General features: G+C 42.9%; 1 protein-coding gene across 1 annotated transcript in view; it reads right to left on the reverse strand.

The window, feature by feature from the left end:
* The window catches only part of GPR158 (G protein-coupled receptor 158), a gene marked incomplete at both ends in the record, with an annotated part of 416,922 nt that overhangs the window by 366,551 nt on the left and 31,802 nt on the right, over positions 1 to 18,569 (reverse strand). The window contains one exon of the mRNA XM_079773765.1: positions 8,431 to 8,536. Within this exon, the coding sequence (XP_079629891.1) occupies positions 8,431 to 8,536 (106 nt within the window). The remainder of the gene's footprint in view (positions 1 to 8,430; positions 8,537 to 18,569) is intronic.

An 18,569-nucleotide genomic window follows, 5' to 3' on the forward strand; every position in this document is an offset into this window, starting at 1 on the left:
AGGCCCGATCCCTGTGGAATCGGGCCTAAACCTACAGTTGGACAGCCCTCTCAAACCTGCAGTTGGACATCCCCCGAGGGGTCCCATATTAGAGAGGGTGCAAGCTGGGCTGAGGGACACCCTCCCCAGTGCACGAATTTCGTGCACCGGGCCTCTAGTAAAAGTATAAAAGCACCATATAAAGACAACTGTCTTTTTAATGAAGTGGTAAAATGAAAAACACTATTTTTATTCTCCCCTTCCTTCCTTTACAGCTTTTATTTAAACTTTGAAATTTATAAAAATTTCACTCCAATTTTCATTTATTTACATTCAAGATTATTTTGTATTGCTTTCAGGTTTTATATTAGTTACAGAATAGTGGTTAGACAATCATATACTTTACAAAGTGTTCCCCGATATTTCTAGTACCCACCTGGCATCATACCATCATTACAATACTATTGACTATATTCCCTAATTAATTGACAATGGGTTTACAGGTTCCTTTCAGTCTTTCTTTTGTGTTGCTCGTCCTTCCTTTTCTTTCTCAATTCTTCCCTCAATTTCTTTATATAGTATCTCAATTGGCCATCAAAGCTCAGTGAAGGCACTGGGACACGCTTAATCCATTTTACAGACCAGGAAACTGAGGCCAATTCCAGTTGGCTGTGGAACTTGACTCAGCACACAGGAAGCCCTCAGAGCCATGCTCTTTGCGCTTCCTAAGGGGCAGCCACCTGGCAAACAGAACAAACCTTCCAGTCAGGCTTCCAAGCCTCTTACTCAAGCACCTCTTCATTGCGGATGCTCCACATTCTTTCCTCTCCCCGTCCCCTGCCCCCCATTCGTTACTGCCCCTGCTTCTCCGGAGCAGGTGGAAAGCTTCGCACTCACTGCCTAGGCATGCTCTGCCATGGGGCAGGGCACCGTGGGCTTGCTTTTGGGTCAAGGCGGGAGCAGGAGTCACTGCCTCTGAAGTGTGAAGGCCTCCTGAGCGAGGCCCATTAGCACTGGGAGCTTCTCTGAATCACATCAGTCAGTCCAGTACCCTGCAGTGCAGCACCCCTCCACTGAGGTGGCACCACCCCTCAACCCCCGCCTCAGGGGTAAGGGTCCTTGCCCCTCTGCCAGGAGTCCTTCCATGCCCCTTGATCCCTGACTGGGCCCACCCACGTCTTGGGGCCACTGCAGAACCTCTGTCTCTCTGCAGATGAGGCAGATCCCTGCCCTCGGTCTCCATGAAGCTATGAATCTATGGCCAGAGGCCTGGTCTGGGTCTCAGCAACCCCATGCCTGCGATGTTCCCAGGGACCCCTGGGAGCGGCTAGGCGGGTCCTGCCTTCCTCCCCAGGGCAGCGATATTCCCAGGGACCCCGGGGAGCGGCTAGGCAGGTCCGGCCTTGCCTCCCCGGGGCAGCGATGCTCTCAGGGACTCCCCGGAGCAGCTAGGCAGGCCGCTGCCCCTCCTGGGGCCTGCGATGAACCCGGACCCCTCCTGTGCCGTCTGGCGCTGCCCACCCCACTGCTTCCCTGGCCATGGATCGGTACCTTGTGGACGGTGTCTGGCACTGCCCACAAGGCCTCCTCTGCCCCCGATGGACCCATACCCCCGGAAGCAGGCCATGGTGCTTCCCGCCCTGCCTTTGTATGCAAATTAACCGCCATCTTTGGTGGGTTAATTTGCATACTCACTCACTCTGATTGGCTGTGGGCATAGCGAAGGTACGGTCAATTTACATATTTGTCTATTATTAGGTAAGATAGATGATTGATGGATGATAGATACATAGATACATAGATAGATAAAGTTTATTTACCTTAAACAGACAGACAGTACTCTCCATTTACATTCTAATTCAAATACTTCATAGGGCCCAACATTAGATCAACAGGTTCAAGAAGATTGATAATACAATCCAATGACATATATACATGTGTACATGGAATATATACACAGGAGTGTCATTCAGCCGATACAATGACCTTCTTGTAGTTGAAAAATTGGCTTATCTACTACTATAAAGTATGTCATTTCCTCATAAGCAAAAGGAGCAAGTTAAAGAAAAAAATTAATGACACTCCCTTGTATTGCCTTTTTCCTGGGTTAGATTATCCAAGATTTGAACTCCAATGTCAACTAACCTTTTGCTTTTTCTTCTCATGTCCATCAAAATTAATTAATCTTGCATCAACACTTAATGCTTAATGAGTAAATGGAAATCAAAATGCTTAATGAGTAAATGGAAATCAAATCCCAGAAGCTAGCTTGAATAAAGGTGGCAATAATAAATAATAGTTTGCTTTATCATTATCATGGAGAAAAAAATCAGAAAATATCAGGTTTGGCAGGCATACCCACATGCAGAGTTAGAATTCAAGGTATTGCCAGTGCAAGAACACGAGTATTGTTTTTGGATGGAAACACCTGTCAGTGCTCCCCCTTAGGGTTGCAGAGACACTTATAGCCAATGTTGCATAAAGTTTTGATGAGCCCTGCAAAATTCTGTCAAGTGGTACCTTTCACTATTGAAAATACTAAAACCTATCACACCTTCACCTGGTAATATGTGATTGAACAAATCTGACATTTAATTTTACAATTTCCTATTTTAAAATATACATTCTCAATATTTTAACAATTCTGATTGTTAAAAAGTTCCACTTACATTGAGCTAAACAGATCCTCCTGTAGTTCCTGTTGGTTTACCAATAAATCACAGCCTAACCCCTGGATCCCTTCAGAAAAAGTATAAATATCCATATAATAGCTATTTTCATATTTAAAGACAGTTGACAAATCATTCCATGGGTCTTCTCTTCCCTGGAAAACCAATTCCATTTCTTTCATTCGTTAAAAAACAAAGTTAACAAAGTTGTTTTGTCAAAGTTCTTAGTAATTGACAAAGTTCTTAGTAATACTATTTTTTCTCTTCTAAATGGGGTTCAATTTTTATATTGAATTTCAATACAGCATATTCAATATTTACATATATCTATATTAAATATAGAATATTAAATATATGGAACATATACTATATTCAATTTATATATTCCTTGTGACACTATTTCAGGTATTTTCTGCTAAGCTTAGAATAGTGATGTGAATCTCTGAAGATCTAGAGAACAACCTAAGATTAAGCTGGCTTTTGCTATTGTTTTACAGCCATATTACACTGTTGACTCAATTATTCTCACAAATATTGTTCACAAGTGCTACAACTAAACCACATCATTCTTCCTATGCTTAAAATGATAGGTTTTTTGATTTGCACTCAGGATCTTACCATTGTTCCTATTAGGTTTCATCTTGATAGAGATGTCCATTTCTCCAACTCAGCAATATATTTTTAGTCTCTGATTTTTAACATTTAGTGAATTTGTTATTACTAATTACTTGTTTCCTATGTCATTATTCAAAGAATTGATGAGCATTCCAATCAACACAGGACCTAAATAAGACTCTGCAACCAACTACGACAATCTTCACTGCAAGTTAACACCAATCCATGAAATCACTTCCTATGTATAGCCTTATACTTACAATTCAATAAACATATTTGGCTAGTAGCTATCATATTGGACAGAACAGTTATACATAAAAAAATAGATAAAAAATACACTTCTATCGAACACATTGCATGAGAAATCCTTAAAATTTTTAAACACTTAAAACAACACTGAGGGACACAAATCTCTGTAAGAGTGTTTATTAGACAGGATTATTTTAAACGGTAAAATATCTATACTTATTCATCATGATATGTGTGACCTAAAAAATCTTTTCCCACATAAAGATTTCCTGATTATCTCAAAGTGAACTACTTGTATCTGAATTCGATTATTTATGCATTGTTCTTTAGAAGAGCGAGAAATGTTTCCAATTTGCTGACCAGCTCTATGCTGACTAGTGGTTGTTAGCAGTGTCTATACAGCAGGTATCTTTTTAAAAATCGAAGCTGTTCCTTCAAAGTAAAAGTGACATTTAAGTAATCCATGAGTAAGCCTTTTGAAGTGAACATTTTGAAAATGGATATCTGGAAATGGTTTTCAGTGCTATGGGTTTTTTGTTGCCAAAATCTATAAATACTCATGTAGCCATATAGTTTAAACTTGGAAATAAAATGTCCTAATCTGTTTGAAAATATTTCTCATGAAAGTTTGAGTGAGTTTTTAACCTCTTTCTTTAAAATATTAAAATGCTCATTAGTTTGCAGGGACCAATTAATTGACATCAGGTAGGATGAAAATTGCCAGCTGTATTCCTGCAAAAACCTTTGCAAAATTGGTAGATGGAACTGAAAAATGAGCATTGTGATGTAGCAAATACAGTCAATAATTTATTTCTTTAATTTGAAATGACACATCCTTGTGAGGTATATATTTAACTATGATAGACATGAAAACTAAGTATAAAAATAAACTGAACTTAGAGACCTCTGAATCACTGCATTACTAAGTATTAAACTAACATTTTTTAAATGTTAAAGTATAATCAATCAAAGCACTCACACTAAAATTTTTTTCAAACATTGTGATCAATTACATTGCTCGCATTAAAGATGCATTTTTTAAATTTATCTTTATTGTTGAAAGAATTATGTCACCCTCTGCTTCCCCCATTGACCCCCCATGCGTACCCCCAGATGCATTTATTTTTATAAAATATCTACATTAAAATATTATTTCATCTTTATCTTCAACCTGATTAAGTTTTCTGATTTTTAATATACAGAACATGTAACAGAAGATGCATGTATAATTTGTAGGTTAATATATATATATATATATGTATATATATACACATATATATATATACACATAGATATATATACACATAGATATACATACTATGGGTAATACATAAAGCATTTTTACTAATAGAATTTAATAAAAACGTTTCAAGGACACTCTCCTAATATTTCCTGCTCAAACAATGATTAAATTTTTTTCTTAGAATGGAAACAAAGCAAAAGAATACCATTAAAACATAAGTCTCATTTTTAATGTTTTAAATAAACTATTATGTAAGAGAAGATTTTGTATATTCAAAGCAAACAATGATACGAGAATAGGTAAAGAATTATTTCAATAGATGCTAACAATGTGATCAAGTCCATGCTAGAATGATCTGAATCAGTTGCAAAAACAGAATAATCCTGCAATTCAGTTCAGAGTGCCGATTCAAACCTTGCTTTACTACGTCCTTCAAAAAACACGTACCGGTAGTGGCCTCATAGACCCTGTACCCATTGAGTAATTATTTTCCTCACAAACGACTCCACACCTTTCTAAAATGTGTGGATGTCTAGATGTCACTTGTTTCCAACATCAGACTCACAAATCTGGTTTAAGATAACTTGGAAACTGAAAAGTCAACACACTGGGAAAAAAGTTTTAAGTGAAAAGTTTGCCTCAATTATAAATTTCAAATTTTAACATCCTGCAGTATTTACAAGAAAGGGTGTTAAACATTGACAAGAAAGAACCCACAGTAAACATGATGAGCATCTCTTTTTCTAATGAAATGGATATTCACATCCTACAGATATGAGTCATGTTAACTACTTCCAAAGTAAGCCAATTTACACAGTGATTCTTGGAGTCCATAACAGATTTGTGACAAGGAACAAAGGAGAGCCAGTGCAGATAAAAAATGCCCTAAACAAGAGACGTTTCTTTCTGTTTTCCCACGCAGTAGAAACTCCAAGAGAAACCAGTTCCTAGTCTCCAGTTAACATCAGTACAGGGGAGGAATTGAAAGACTATTGCTAGTCACTAGACTGAAGATGTGGTATGAAACTGCTGCAGGTGCCCTGAGTGACCAGCACCACCAGCAGGACCTTAGAGAAGCCCAACAAAAAAATATGAAGAGTTCCATGGCAGGCTTGGCTAAGTCAGACCAGCACCCAGGGCCTCATGGGCTCAGCTGGCACACCAAGATCTCCTACTCCCAGCTCCTGTACCTGAGCAAGGAAAGGAGGTATAGTACTTATCTTATAGACATTTCAGTGTTTGGTGATGTTACTTTTATACCACTGAACCTCTTTCTATAACATTTTTCATGGAGGGTTATTGAACTGTGGGTTGTCTTTTAGGATATTTGTTTCCAGTTTTTCCTATAGGAATCAAAAAACATATAGAATGTTCTCATATATAATCCCCAAAGTCACACATTTCAACCTAATTTTTTTAAAGATATTTTTATTGATTTTTTTACAGAGAGGAAGGGAGAGGGATAGAGAGTTAGAAACATCTACGAGAGAAACATCGATCAGCTGCCTCCTGCACACCCCCTACTGGGGATGTGCCCACAACCAAGGTACATGCCCTTGACTGGAATCGAATCTGGGACCCTTCAGTCCACAGGCCGATGCTCTATCCACTGAGCCAAACCAGTTAGGGCCACCCTAATTTTTGTTAACCAGAATACAGGATAATATTTTATCTAGAAATAACTTAGTTTATTTGAAAGCTTTAAAAAGAAACAACACCCAGAAAGTTAATAATTCTGATGCAACAAAAATAAATCAATGCTCCAAAAGGAGAAAGAGGTTCTTCCACTATGATCATCTAGTCAAATAAATAGGTAAATAGGTGTGCTATAAAGAAACAAAAACTACACAAAGATTGTTAGAAGCAAGAAGCAACTGTAACACACTGAAAAGTAATCTCTTTGGTTCTAAACAGAATGCTTATTGCACCACCCAGGAGCACCACTGAAACATGGCTGTACAGAAATGAGCACCTACAGATGACACCCATGCAGAAAAATCCACTCCGGCTAAAAGACGAAGCTAAGTGGCTATATACCACTGGCATGGAGATAATAATCAGGCTAAAACATTCACCAGGTCCAAGACTGAAATTCATATCTTTAGAAATGTCAGAATCATTCACAGGAAAGTGGACACTCAGAAATGTTCAAAACTGTAAGAATAAATAAAAGGAATGAAAGAGGATCTTAACTGAATTGACAAGACAGAAACAGTTCCTTGCATGATTAGGTGCCGGTGGGGGAGTGAAGGAAGTCAGGGCCATATGGAGGTATATGGAGATGTGGGCTGCAGTGCTGGGATACGTGGGGATGTGCATGGATAAAGAGGAATTGGGGATTATGGATATATGGTGGAAATGTTTGATGAATTTAGGTCCTTAGGAGGATGTGGAGAATTATGGGGGAATTAGAGGGTTTACCTGGTAGAGAGTGGCAGAGTTGAGGGATATTGTGATAGAGAGTATGGGGGCACATGGAGGTGGGTTGTGGAGTGTAGAGGGAAAGTGGGGAACTGCAGATGATTATTTGGGGAGTGATAGAGGTATGAAAGTATGTACGTTGGGTATGGCAGAATATGTGGGGGATGTACAAGGGAAATATGCAATGGGCAAATGTTCAGGCATGTAGAGCTATGCACATGTCTGTGCACTTTTCTATTTAGTAATGGCACAAATAAGTGCTTATTGTTAATTTTCCCTTTGATTAATAATTCCTTACCTTAAAATTGTACTATGTATAACCATCTTTCACAAAGGGCAAAAAAAAAATGGATTAAAGATGTAGATCACTACCTTTATGGGAATATTCCCTCTATTTTAAATAAATCAAGCTGACTTTCCTCACACATTCACGGACTGAAAGTTGGGGTAGCCCAAGTATTTAAGATCAAGAACTTTATTGTACATTTGTTCTTAACATTTTGGATCTCAGAAATAGATTACTGAAAATGAAATCAGGATGTCATCACACTTCCTGTCTGAAACTACAAAAGACAAGTGATAGTCTTATTTCCAGATTTATAATCTCTATGCCTGTCCCTAACCATCCACAGTCCCATGAAATAAGGCACGGATAAAAAACTGAAAATTGGAAATATATACACCAACATATACATTTCCTTTACAAGTCCCTGTTAGTTTTCTCCTTGTTTTTAATATTTCCCTGCCATTCCCTCTCTCTCTCTCTCTCTCTCTCTCTCTCTCTCTCTCTCTCTCTCTCACACACACACACACACACACACACACACACACACACACACACACACACTTTTCTGGCAGATGGCAGTGTGTCTGAATGAATAGCATCAAGGTTTCACCAAGCATCATCTTCCATTAAAATATGCATAATCTGGTTGACCCTTCCAGGACTGGTTTTTCACTTCATTGCTATTTTAATTTCCAGCCCCTTTTGAAAAATAGGATCAGCCTTTGACTAATGCCAAACTTCAGACATAATTTCAGTTTCAGCTTTTTCTTAGTCTTCAAATGAATAGTTATTCTGCACAAATTTAATTTCCTACTCCTTTTTCAGTTCATTTGACAACAATTAGACCTGCATAGAAGACATTTTCCCAGTAAAACGTCTCTTGATCACTTACCCACAAAAATGCAATAGATCATAAGTAATACATTTCTGGGCTTCTGATTTTAGGGGCTCTATTTTCATGTTCTTACCTCTGAATTGTTGAGATGACATTTATGAGTTCCTGAAAACCAGCCATCACTTGAACATTGGTCAATGTCTACTTTCTGAAGATTTATGTCCACTTTCATGACACCCCTTAAAAACAGAGAAAGATAAAAAGAACAAGTTAAGCTGAACCTTTACAATTTCTAACTCTGTATTCTGTCCTGGAAATCAGACAAATTAGCATAAATAATTCACTATAAATTTTGAAATCGCTCACTCATATTCAACTAATGTATAGCAAGTGAAGATAAAGGTACAATAGAACAGAATAATAATAATTATCTATTGTTCACTGTCTTCAGCTCCCCATATAATACCTGGCACATAGTAGGTGCTAATAAATATTTGTTTATTGACTAAACCCCAGACAGTATTTCTCTGGACATGGTAGCAAAGTTGACTCTGAAATAACACCTGCTCCTAGTATCCCTTCTATAAACTAAATCAATACAAAGTCCTCATCTTATTTCTTTCTACTCCTATTTCCCATTGCAGAGTCAGGATGTAGAGAATGAATGGGGGTTTAATCAGGAAGGGAGGACCATATCTGAAAATAAGCATCTCTTTCCTCTGATTTTCTGTAGCAGTGACTTTAAACAGCTTTTTAGGTCTCAAAGTGTTCCAACCAAGCAGAGTTTTGCATTACCTACATATATGCTGATTAGCATTTTCTTTGAAAATCTAGAAACAAAAACACTGCTTTTACTTAGCCATTTGAGATAAGTCACTAAAAAAGAGAACTCACAAATTTAGGGCCAAAAGCACAACTGCAAAGAAAGCTACAACTGTATCTAAAATTCCTCCATTTTCTCCAACCAACCTCTGTACATTTTCCTAAGGTCTCTCTCTTCTATTTTCACCACCAACAGCACCACTCTCAGTAGGAGCAGCAAAAATGTCTGTCCTGCACTGAACTGTCACACCTGGACTTTAATGAAATCAATATTCTGTGTCCTGGGCCCTGAAGCTCAACCTTTGCTGATGTTTTTCACACGTGAGTAAAATATAAACACCCCACTAAAAACCACTAAAAGTAAAAAAACAAAAAAACATTTTCAAGGCCCCACAACCCCATATTAAACTATTTTCATTATGAAATCCTATCTAATAATAGAGTAATATGCAAATTAACCATCACTCCGCGACAAAAATGGCGGCCCGCATAGCCACAAGATGGCGGCGCCCAGTCACCTCATCCCCGCTGCTGGAGTGTCCAACCAACAAACAGAGGCCGGAGAGCAGGGCATGGCGGCTTCCTCAGCGCGGGAACAGGGAAGCCCCAGGCCCTGCAGACAGAGTCTGGAGAGCAGGGCATAGCGGCTTCCTCAGCACGGCAGCGAGGAAGCCCCAGGCCCAGCAGACAGTGCCCGGAGAGCCGGGCATGGTGGCTTCCTTAGAGCAGAGGCAGCGGGAACACCCCCAGGCCCAGCACACAGAGCCCAGACAGCAGGGCTTGGGGGCTTCCTTAGTGTGGCAGTGGCAGCAAAGTTCCCAGACATGGCAGACAGAGCCCAGACAGCAGGGCTTGGGGGCTTCCTTAGCAAGGTGGCGGTGGGAACACCCCTAGACTCCGCAGACAGAGCCCAGACAACAGGGCATGGGGGCTTCCTTAGTGTGTCCCTGTCGGCAAAGCCCCCAGGCCTGGCAGACAGAGCACACTGCAGGGCATTGGGGCTTCCTTTGCATGGCGCATGGCAGCAGCAGGCAGAGAGCAGAGAGCACGGCATGGGGGCTTCATCTCCATGGCTGCAGGGAAACCTCCAGGCCCTGCAGAGAGCAGAGAACCATGGGGAATGGGCCTAAGCCATCAGTCGGACACCCCCTGAGAGCTCCTGGATTGTAGAGGGTGCAGGTTGGGCTGAGGGACCCCTGTGCACGAATTTCGTGCACCGTGCCTCTAGTCTACATATATAAAAGCCTAAGTGACCGGCCAGTAGCTATGATGCACACTGACCACCAGGGGGCAGATGCTCAACACAGGAGCGGAAACCATAAGCATGGAAACAAGGAACAGACTGATGAATCTCAGAGGGAAGGAGGGAAGGGGGAAAGCAAGAAGAGATTAACCAAAGATCTTATATGTATACTAGAGGCCCAGCACATGGATTCGTGCACCAGTGGGGTCCCTCGGCTTGGCCTGCCAGGATCGGGTCGAAACTGGCTCTCCAACATCCCCCAAGGGGTCCCAGATTGCATAAGGTGTAGGCAATCTGATCTTTTTTTATTAACCTATCACAAAGTACTACACTATGTAGTGCTAATATGCTAAAAGGAGACAGAAAGCAAACAGGGACACCAAAACTTCTGTCAGTATTTTGTGAATCAGATAACCCAATATGTGTAAGTTTATTTTTCAGGTGAACTCTGAAATGAAAACCCAAAATTTCTCAAAGAAAACTTAGAAATCCTTCAAAGAAACAGACCTCAGTTTGCAAAATACTACTCATGTAGACCATAATTTCATAAAACAAATGTTCATATGAAAAATAACTTGATTCCCAGGTAACTTACAAACTTAACCCAGTTCATTTATTTGCTCTTTCAACAAATATTTATTGTCTGTTATGTACATACTAGAGGCCTGTTGCATGAAAATTCGTGCAAGAATAGGCCTTCCTTCCCCTGGCTTCGCTCCTGGCCACCCGGGAGCCTGCAAGTCTTCGCTCCCAGCTGGAGCGCTGCTCCTATAGCTAGCTCCACCCCCTGCCCTCTCTCTCATACCAGGTGTCCCGCCCCACCACTCCGCGCCTGCAAATGCAAATTAACTCGCCATTTTGCTGGGTTAATTTGTATGCTCATTCCTGGTTGGCTGATGGGCATTGTGGATGTACGGTCAATTTGCATATTTCTATTTTATTAGTGTAGATCACTGTAGCAGATGCTATGTAGGCGAACCACATAGGCCCTACCCTCAAGTAACACTAAAAAGCATGTTTTTTAAAGTATTGGTATGTTGAATGGAGAACGGATGCTAAATTCTGGGGAATTGGGAGTATAGTAGGGATTCAATATACATTTGTTGACTTGATGACCACCATCACTGCCAGAACTTTCCATAGAACAATGTTCCACATAGGTTATGACAATCATGCAAGCCCAGTCAGGCTCTACTTTATGCTCTTTGAGAAATAGCAAATTCTTACTTTCATTAGTTCAGTAAATACTTATTGACTACCTTGAGCCAAAATTATTTTAGCCTTTGAAATACATTAATAAGCAGGGGGGTTGGGGGGGGAACCTGCCCTTCAGGAGCTTAACTCTAGTGTGGGATAGACAACTAATAAAAGATTACTATAATAAATAAACAAATTATGCCATATATTACAAAGTAAAAAGTGCAATGGCGGAAAAAAATTAATTTGAAGCAGGTGATAAGAGACGGGTACATTAAACTCTTTGTTAAAGGGTGTTCGGGATAAGACTCACGGAAGTGAGAGTTCTAACTCAACATTCCAGGTATCATTACAGCAGATTGGTATTCATACACTTACCTTATCAGTCATCTTCAGAGACATAAATTTCTCATTGGACTACAATTGTCCACCACATTTTGGTATTCTTTTGTGAACGTCTTATTTAGAAGGCATCTAATAAAAAGATGCATTTCTATTTGTTCCACAATTTTTAGTAATAATGAAGTCAAGTTCTCCTCAACTATCCTGCTCCACTAGAAAGAGTTTGGTTGCAAGACAGTGGAAATCTTGTAATCTCCCAGCTAACTCAGGGACATGGCTAATTCGGAATTCCAGGGGGCTGCAATTACTCTGGTTCCTTCCCTGAGAAAACTGGCTGAAGAAATCCTAATCGCTGAGGATTTTCCCTCTTAATTCCCGGTTCATATACGGGAACCGAAAAGTCACCGCAGACTAAACTCAGCTCAGGAAGCTTTCTGGGCGCTGTGCAAAACCACCCAAGGTAATGAGGCTTGCCTTAACCAGCTGGGATGTCAGCGCTGACTCATCCTCATTAGCGCCTCTGCCTCTGCGCCAGGGGACCTACAAAGCCCTCAGGGCAGGTGTGTTGACTTCCTGCAGGGAAACTGGAGGTTTGGGAGATTAAGTGGGATGAGAAAGCTCACTTTGTGAGGAAAAGTACACTGCCAAAAGCGACGCAGAGGCTCAGACACACAAACGTGCCCCCATGTGAGGACTGAGATTAGACCAGCTGAGCCCCTTGGGGGAGAGGGGGGATGCCTCTGAGTGCGCACCTCTGAGCTGGTGCCACTGGGAAGCTCCAAGGGATCGGAAGTGGCTGCTGTTTCCTGGACTAAACACAGGAAAGCGTGGTAAATTGTGGCCAGAGAGTGGGAAATATAGCAACTAATATCCCCCAAACACCTACCTGGGTGCTTAACTAAACTGCAGACCAGCCTTTTCCTCTCCTTGTCTGACACCTAAAACGTTAACCTTGCAATCCGCCTCACGTTCTCTTTCTGTGAATGGGCTTCCATCCTCCAATTATCCAAGGTGATAACCCATTTGTTATGAAACTCACCATCCACCAAAACAGCTGCCAAGTCACCTACCTTGTACTCCCAGCATGTTTTCTGTCTTGGTGACCCTTTCCCTCCGTTTCCTCTACCACTGCTTTGGTTCAGACCTCCATCTCATGGGGCTGAACATTGTTAATAATAGCTTACTAATTTGGTTTCTAGCATTGTTACAAGTGAAGATCCTAGTTTGTAGGTCCTAACACTTATATTACGGTCCTGCTTTAAGAAACAAAAACAAAATCATGAGTACACACTTATATCACAATATGGCCTTTGGGCCTACATCTTTGTGCTATACTGTGGATGGTTAGTAAGATTATTACCATAACTTCTATACCAGGATGGCTGGCAATAAGTTAGCTATACACTGAAGTGACTACAAAGGACTTTAGTTTATATTACTACACACAGACTAAATAATCCTAACCTCCCCTTAGCTGGTTTCCAAAAATGCGCACAACCTAGGCAAAACGGTAATGGAGGCAAGTTATAATTAAAATTGCTTTCTTTTGCAAATTTTACTAGAAACAATTGACCACAGAACTCATTGATAGCGCCCATTCCAATACTCTAGAGAAAGACCACAATGCAAGCAAGGGGCCCTAGCGCTTAAGTATCAAACACTGCTTTCTTCGAAACTATAGAATGTGATCCTGACATTTCCCACTCTCCTAAAGAATAAAAATTCAAACTCCTTGGTATAACATTATATTTCGGCCTCTCCTACCTCTAACTTTTCCAACCACTCTACTGCATACATTCTTTGTTCCAGACCATTCAAAATTACATGTGGGTCCTAAACATTTGTGCTATCTCACAAAACTATTCCTTTCGAGATCTTTCTATATCTGAAGCCCCTTGGCCTAAACTGTACTTTATCTATTACCAGAGGCCTGGTACACGAATTTGTGCATGGGTGGGGTCCCTCGGCCTGGCTGGGGGCCGTCTCACCCAGTCCTGATCAGGGACAATGGGGGCCAGCAGGCCGGAGAGGGACCGCAGGTGGGCTCCAGGGCATGTCCAGCCCTCTTGCCCAGTCTCCACCCGCCTGACCCCAGCAGCAAGCTAACCTACCGGTAGGAGCGTCTGCCCCTGGTGGTCAGTGCATGTCATAGCGACTGGTCAAGTGGTGGACCGAACCACTCAGTCGGACACTTGCATATTATGATTTTATTATATAGGATAATTCCTACCTATCTCCTTTATAAAGCCTTCCATGAACTCCAACTCTGATTTAAAAGCTATTTCCCTATCCTCCCCATAATACACCGTGCTTAGCTTCTTCATATAACTTGCTTAGTACACTGTATTATAATATTTTATTTTATTTTAAATATATTAATATATTTTTATTGATTTCAGAGAGGAAGGAAGAGGGAGAGAGAGATAGAAACATCAATGATGACAGAGAATCATTGATCGGCTGCCTCCTGCATGCCCCCCACTGGGGATCGAGCTCACAACCTGAGCCTGTGCCCTTGACCGGAATCGAACCTGTGACCCTTCAGTATGCAGGCCGATGCTCTATCCACCACGCCAAACCAGCTAGGGCTATAATATTTTATTTTTTAATGATTTTTTTTCCCGCCAGACTAAAATTCCATGACCTATGTCTTCACATTTTCCCTTAGCTCCTAAATCAGCACACTCCCATTATTAACCTTAAAGAAACTGCATATAATAGAGAGAAGCAAGGAGTAGCTAAACAAACAATGGAAGGGAGGGAGGAAAGGAGGGAGGGAGGGTGGGAGATATTGATTGATTGATTGAGAGTGGTTGAGAATACCCAAGTAATCTGAAAACTGTCATGAACTGCTATGGGTGAATGGATGGAAAGAAAGATTGAAGGGGTTGAAGGCAAGTTTTGAAATTTTGCTTTTGCTTCTTACTCATGTTACCTTAGACAATAATTTCCTGCTCCATCACCCCAAAAAGAAATTGACAGTAACATCACATATAGTCAATATTGATGGAGTTCCAGGGCAGAAATTATGCTGAAATAAAGAGTTGATTAAAAAATATGCTGGTAGACTAATTGCCATCAGTCACCTACTCCTAACAGTAGATAACTAGCACAGAATCTGGTGCCTAGAAGTGGGTTGCTGACATATCTAAAACATGTGGCGCTGGGTTTGGGACCAGGTAGAGGCAGAAGATGAAAGGCCCTCAAAGAGATGATTCAGAAAAGTAGGAATATGCTAGTGAGCTGTGAAGGGCAATGAGGAAAACTATATTGGAGGCAAAAGAAAAAGAGACGTTTGTTACTAGTAGGTGGAAACTTTGCCAACACTGTCACCTCTTAAATGAATTTGTGGATCTAGCTAAGTTTCTAGGCAAAATACAGAGAGTCCTACCTGAAGGTTTCTAGGAAACTATGATAGAATAAATACAAAAAGGGAGACATAGGATAAAGAAGGATCCAATTAGTTTAGTTTTGTTTTTGAATTTAAAAAAAATTTTAATTGTGGTAAAATACTCTGTACATAACACAGATTTACCATCTTGATCATTTTCAAGTGTACAGTTCAGTAGTGTTAGTTATAATCATATTAGAGGCCCCATGCAAAAATTCGTGCACTGGGGAGTGGAGGGTCGGGGAGGGTCGCTCAGCCCAGCCTGTGCCCTCTCGCAGTCTGGGATCCCTCTTGCCATCCAGGACACCTCGCTCCTTACCACCCGCCTGCTTTCTGCTCCTTACCTCTTGGCTTACTGCTCCTTAGCCCTGCCACAGAGGCGGGAGAGGCTCCTGCCACCGCCGCTGTGCTAGCCAGCTGTGAGCCCGGCTCCTGGTTGAGCAGCGCTCCCCCTGTGGGAGCTTAGTGACCACCAGGGGACAGCTCCTGTGTTGAGCGTCTGCCCCCTGGTGGTCAGTGCACGTCATAGCGACCGGTCATTCTGCCGCTCCTTCCTCAGTTCAGTTGATTTGCATATTAGGCTTTTATTATATAGGATTTGTGTGAGCTCTTATATGTTAAAGATACTAAGTATTTATCAAATATTTGCTGCAAATACATTTTTTCCCAGTTTGACTTTTAAAATCTAGGCTCATTAGCGATTTCCCCTGTAGCCACGTGGATTCCTTTAGATGCCCGTTTTCTTCCTCATTGGAATTCTATGTTATTTTTATTGCTATAATTTCTTTTCTTTCTTTTTTTAAGAGTCTCTTATTCTTGTTGAGTTATATTTTCTTCTAGTTTGCAGCCATGGGACCATAATGGCTTCACCTCTAACTTTATTTTTTTTAATATGTTTTCATTTATTTGAGAGAGATAGGAAGAAAGAGAGAAAGAGAGAAACATTGAGCCCACAATCCACAATCGGGGCATGTGCCCTGACAGGGAACCTAACCAGCAACCTATTGGTATACAGGACAGACATCCAGGCCCAGGCCTCAGGCTTTTTACTCTTTGTTGTTAATGCTTATAGGAGTCAAAAGGTCCTTCACAGGTGGCTTATTATGCTAATGAGCTCATAGTTTCTGAAAGAGGCTGAAGATTCTCATTCAGGGTTTTCACAGGACAGTGGCACCTCATAGAACCCCTACTCCTAGGAGACTCGCCTTTCAACAGTAATAACAGAACAGCTGACACTGAATGGCCACTTACAACAGCCCCAGCACTCTGCTAAGTGCTTCACCTGGTGACCTGGTTTGATCAACAACCCCAGGAGGGCACTATTATTCCAGCTTTCAGATGAGAAAATAAAGGCCGGAGTGGTTAAGTGATTTGCCCAAGTGCAGGGCAGAGCTGGGAGTGGGGGCTGCTGGGGAATAGATGTGCACACAGATGACGCAGGGATTCCCGGCATGAGTGACAACTGAGGCAGGACAGGACAAGAGAGGGAAGGGAGGGAAGGCAGCGGATATTGCCCCAGAGACCCAGGGAGCACATGCTGGGACCCGGCTGGACTTCTGACCCTCAGGGGTTTCATATTGCAGAGCCATCTTGCCCGGGAATCCGGAATCCGAGTTCTCCTAGGAGCCCCAGGACATGGAGCAGGCAATTTCCACACCTGCCTACATTGCCAGTTAAGCACTGGGGTTGTAAGCCCAGTGAGGGTAGGGGCAGATAATCACAGTGGCAACAGTGAGCGCTTAGTACCTGTCAAGCACTGGGCTGAGAGCCTTACGTGCATAATCTTATGCACACCCAGTAACATTCCATTGAGGCTGGTACTATTATCATACCCATTTTATAGGTGAAGAAACTGAGGCTCAGAGAGGTTACACAGGTCTAACTGGCAGAGTCTGTGTGACTCCAAAGTCACCATGTCCCTCTGCTACCCCCAACCCTCGGGTGGGTGGCGTTGCTAAGTCCAGCTTTTCTCTCCCTCTTGCTCTGGGACACCCGATGATCAGCAGGGCTGAGCAGAGGAGGGGAGACCCAACAGGGGACCTGGCCATTATTTCTCTAGAGCCCAGGATAAAGAATCAATAAGGAGAAAGACTTGCCGTTTCCAGGCTGTTCTATTGTATCTTCTTCCCACTAATGGAAACTGGTGTGTCATAGGCGATCAGAGCCTGTGGGCTGGGGGCAGGGACCAAGAGGTTGGCCATTCCCACCCCCCACCCCACCCCCACCCCCACACACACACACTCGCTGGCCTTGCCCTTGGCGCTGGTCGACCTCTGTGTGTGGGGTGATGGGGGGCGGGGTCTTGGCCTGGTGTCATTGCCTGCCCTGCCACCCACCCGGGGTTCCCTCAGTTCCCCATTCGCCATTGGGGATTGGAACCTGAAAGCCAGGGGGGGCGGGGGCCGAGAGGTCCGCAGTTCCCACCCGCTCGCCAGCCCACCCCAACTGAGGGTCGCCCTGTGTGTGTGTGTTGTGGGGGGACTGGCCGGGCAGAGGCCTTGGCCTGGTATGGCCCACGTCCCCTGCCACCCACCCCTGGTTCCCCATTCGCCATTGGGGGATGGGAGCTGCCGGCTAGGGAAGGGACCGAGAGGTGGAGTGGTCGTTCTTGCCGCCACACCCCAGCAGCCCAGGGCTGCCCACTGTTCGGTCATCCGAATGGTCCTGTCGGCCCTAGGCTATTATTAGTATAGACTAGAGGCCTGGTGCACTAAATTCGTGTGTGTGGGGGGGGGGGCGTGTCCCTCAGCCCAGCCTGCACCCTCTCCAATCTGGGACCCCTCGAGGGATGTCTGACTGCCTGTTTAGACTGCCGGTGGGATTGGTCCTAAACAGGCAGTCGGACATCCCTCTCACAATCCAGGACTGCTGGCTCCCAACTGCTTGCCTGCCTGCCTTCCTGATTGCCGCTAACTGCTTCTGCCTGCCAGCCTGGTCACCCCCTAACCACTCCCCTGCCAGCCCTGATTGATGTCTAACTGTTCCCCTGCCAGCCTGTTTGCCCCCAACTTCCCTCCTCTGCCGGCCTGGTCACCCCTAACTGCCCTCCCCTGCAGGCTTGATCACCCCCAACTTCCCTCCCTTGCAGGCCTGGTGCCTCCCAACTGCCCTCCCCTGCTGGCCATCTTGTGGTGGCCATCTTGTGTCCATATGGGGGCAGGATCTTTGACCACATGGGGGCAACCATCTTGTGTGTTGGAGTGATTCAGGTCAATCTGCATATTACTCTTTTATTAGATAGGATTGTTGTGTAACTGATCTCCAGAACTCTTTTCAT

This window comes from Cnephaeus nilssonii (assembly GCF_951640355.1).
Source record: "Cnephaeus nilssonii genome assembly, chromosome: 1".
Classification (NCBI taxonomy): Eukaryota; Metazoa; Chordata; class Mammalia; order Chiroptera; family Vespertilionidae; genus Cnephaeus; species Cnephaeus nilssonii.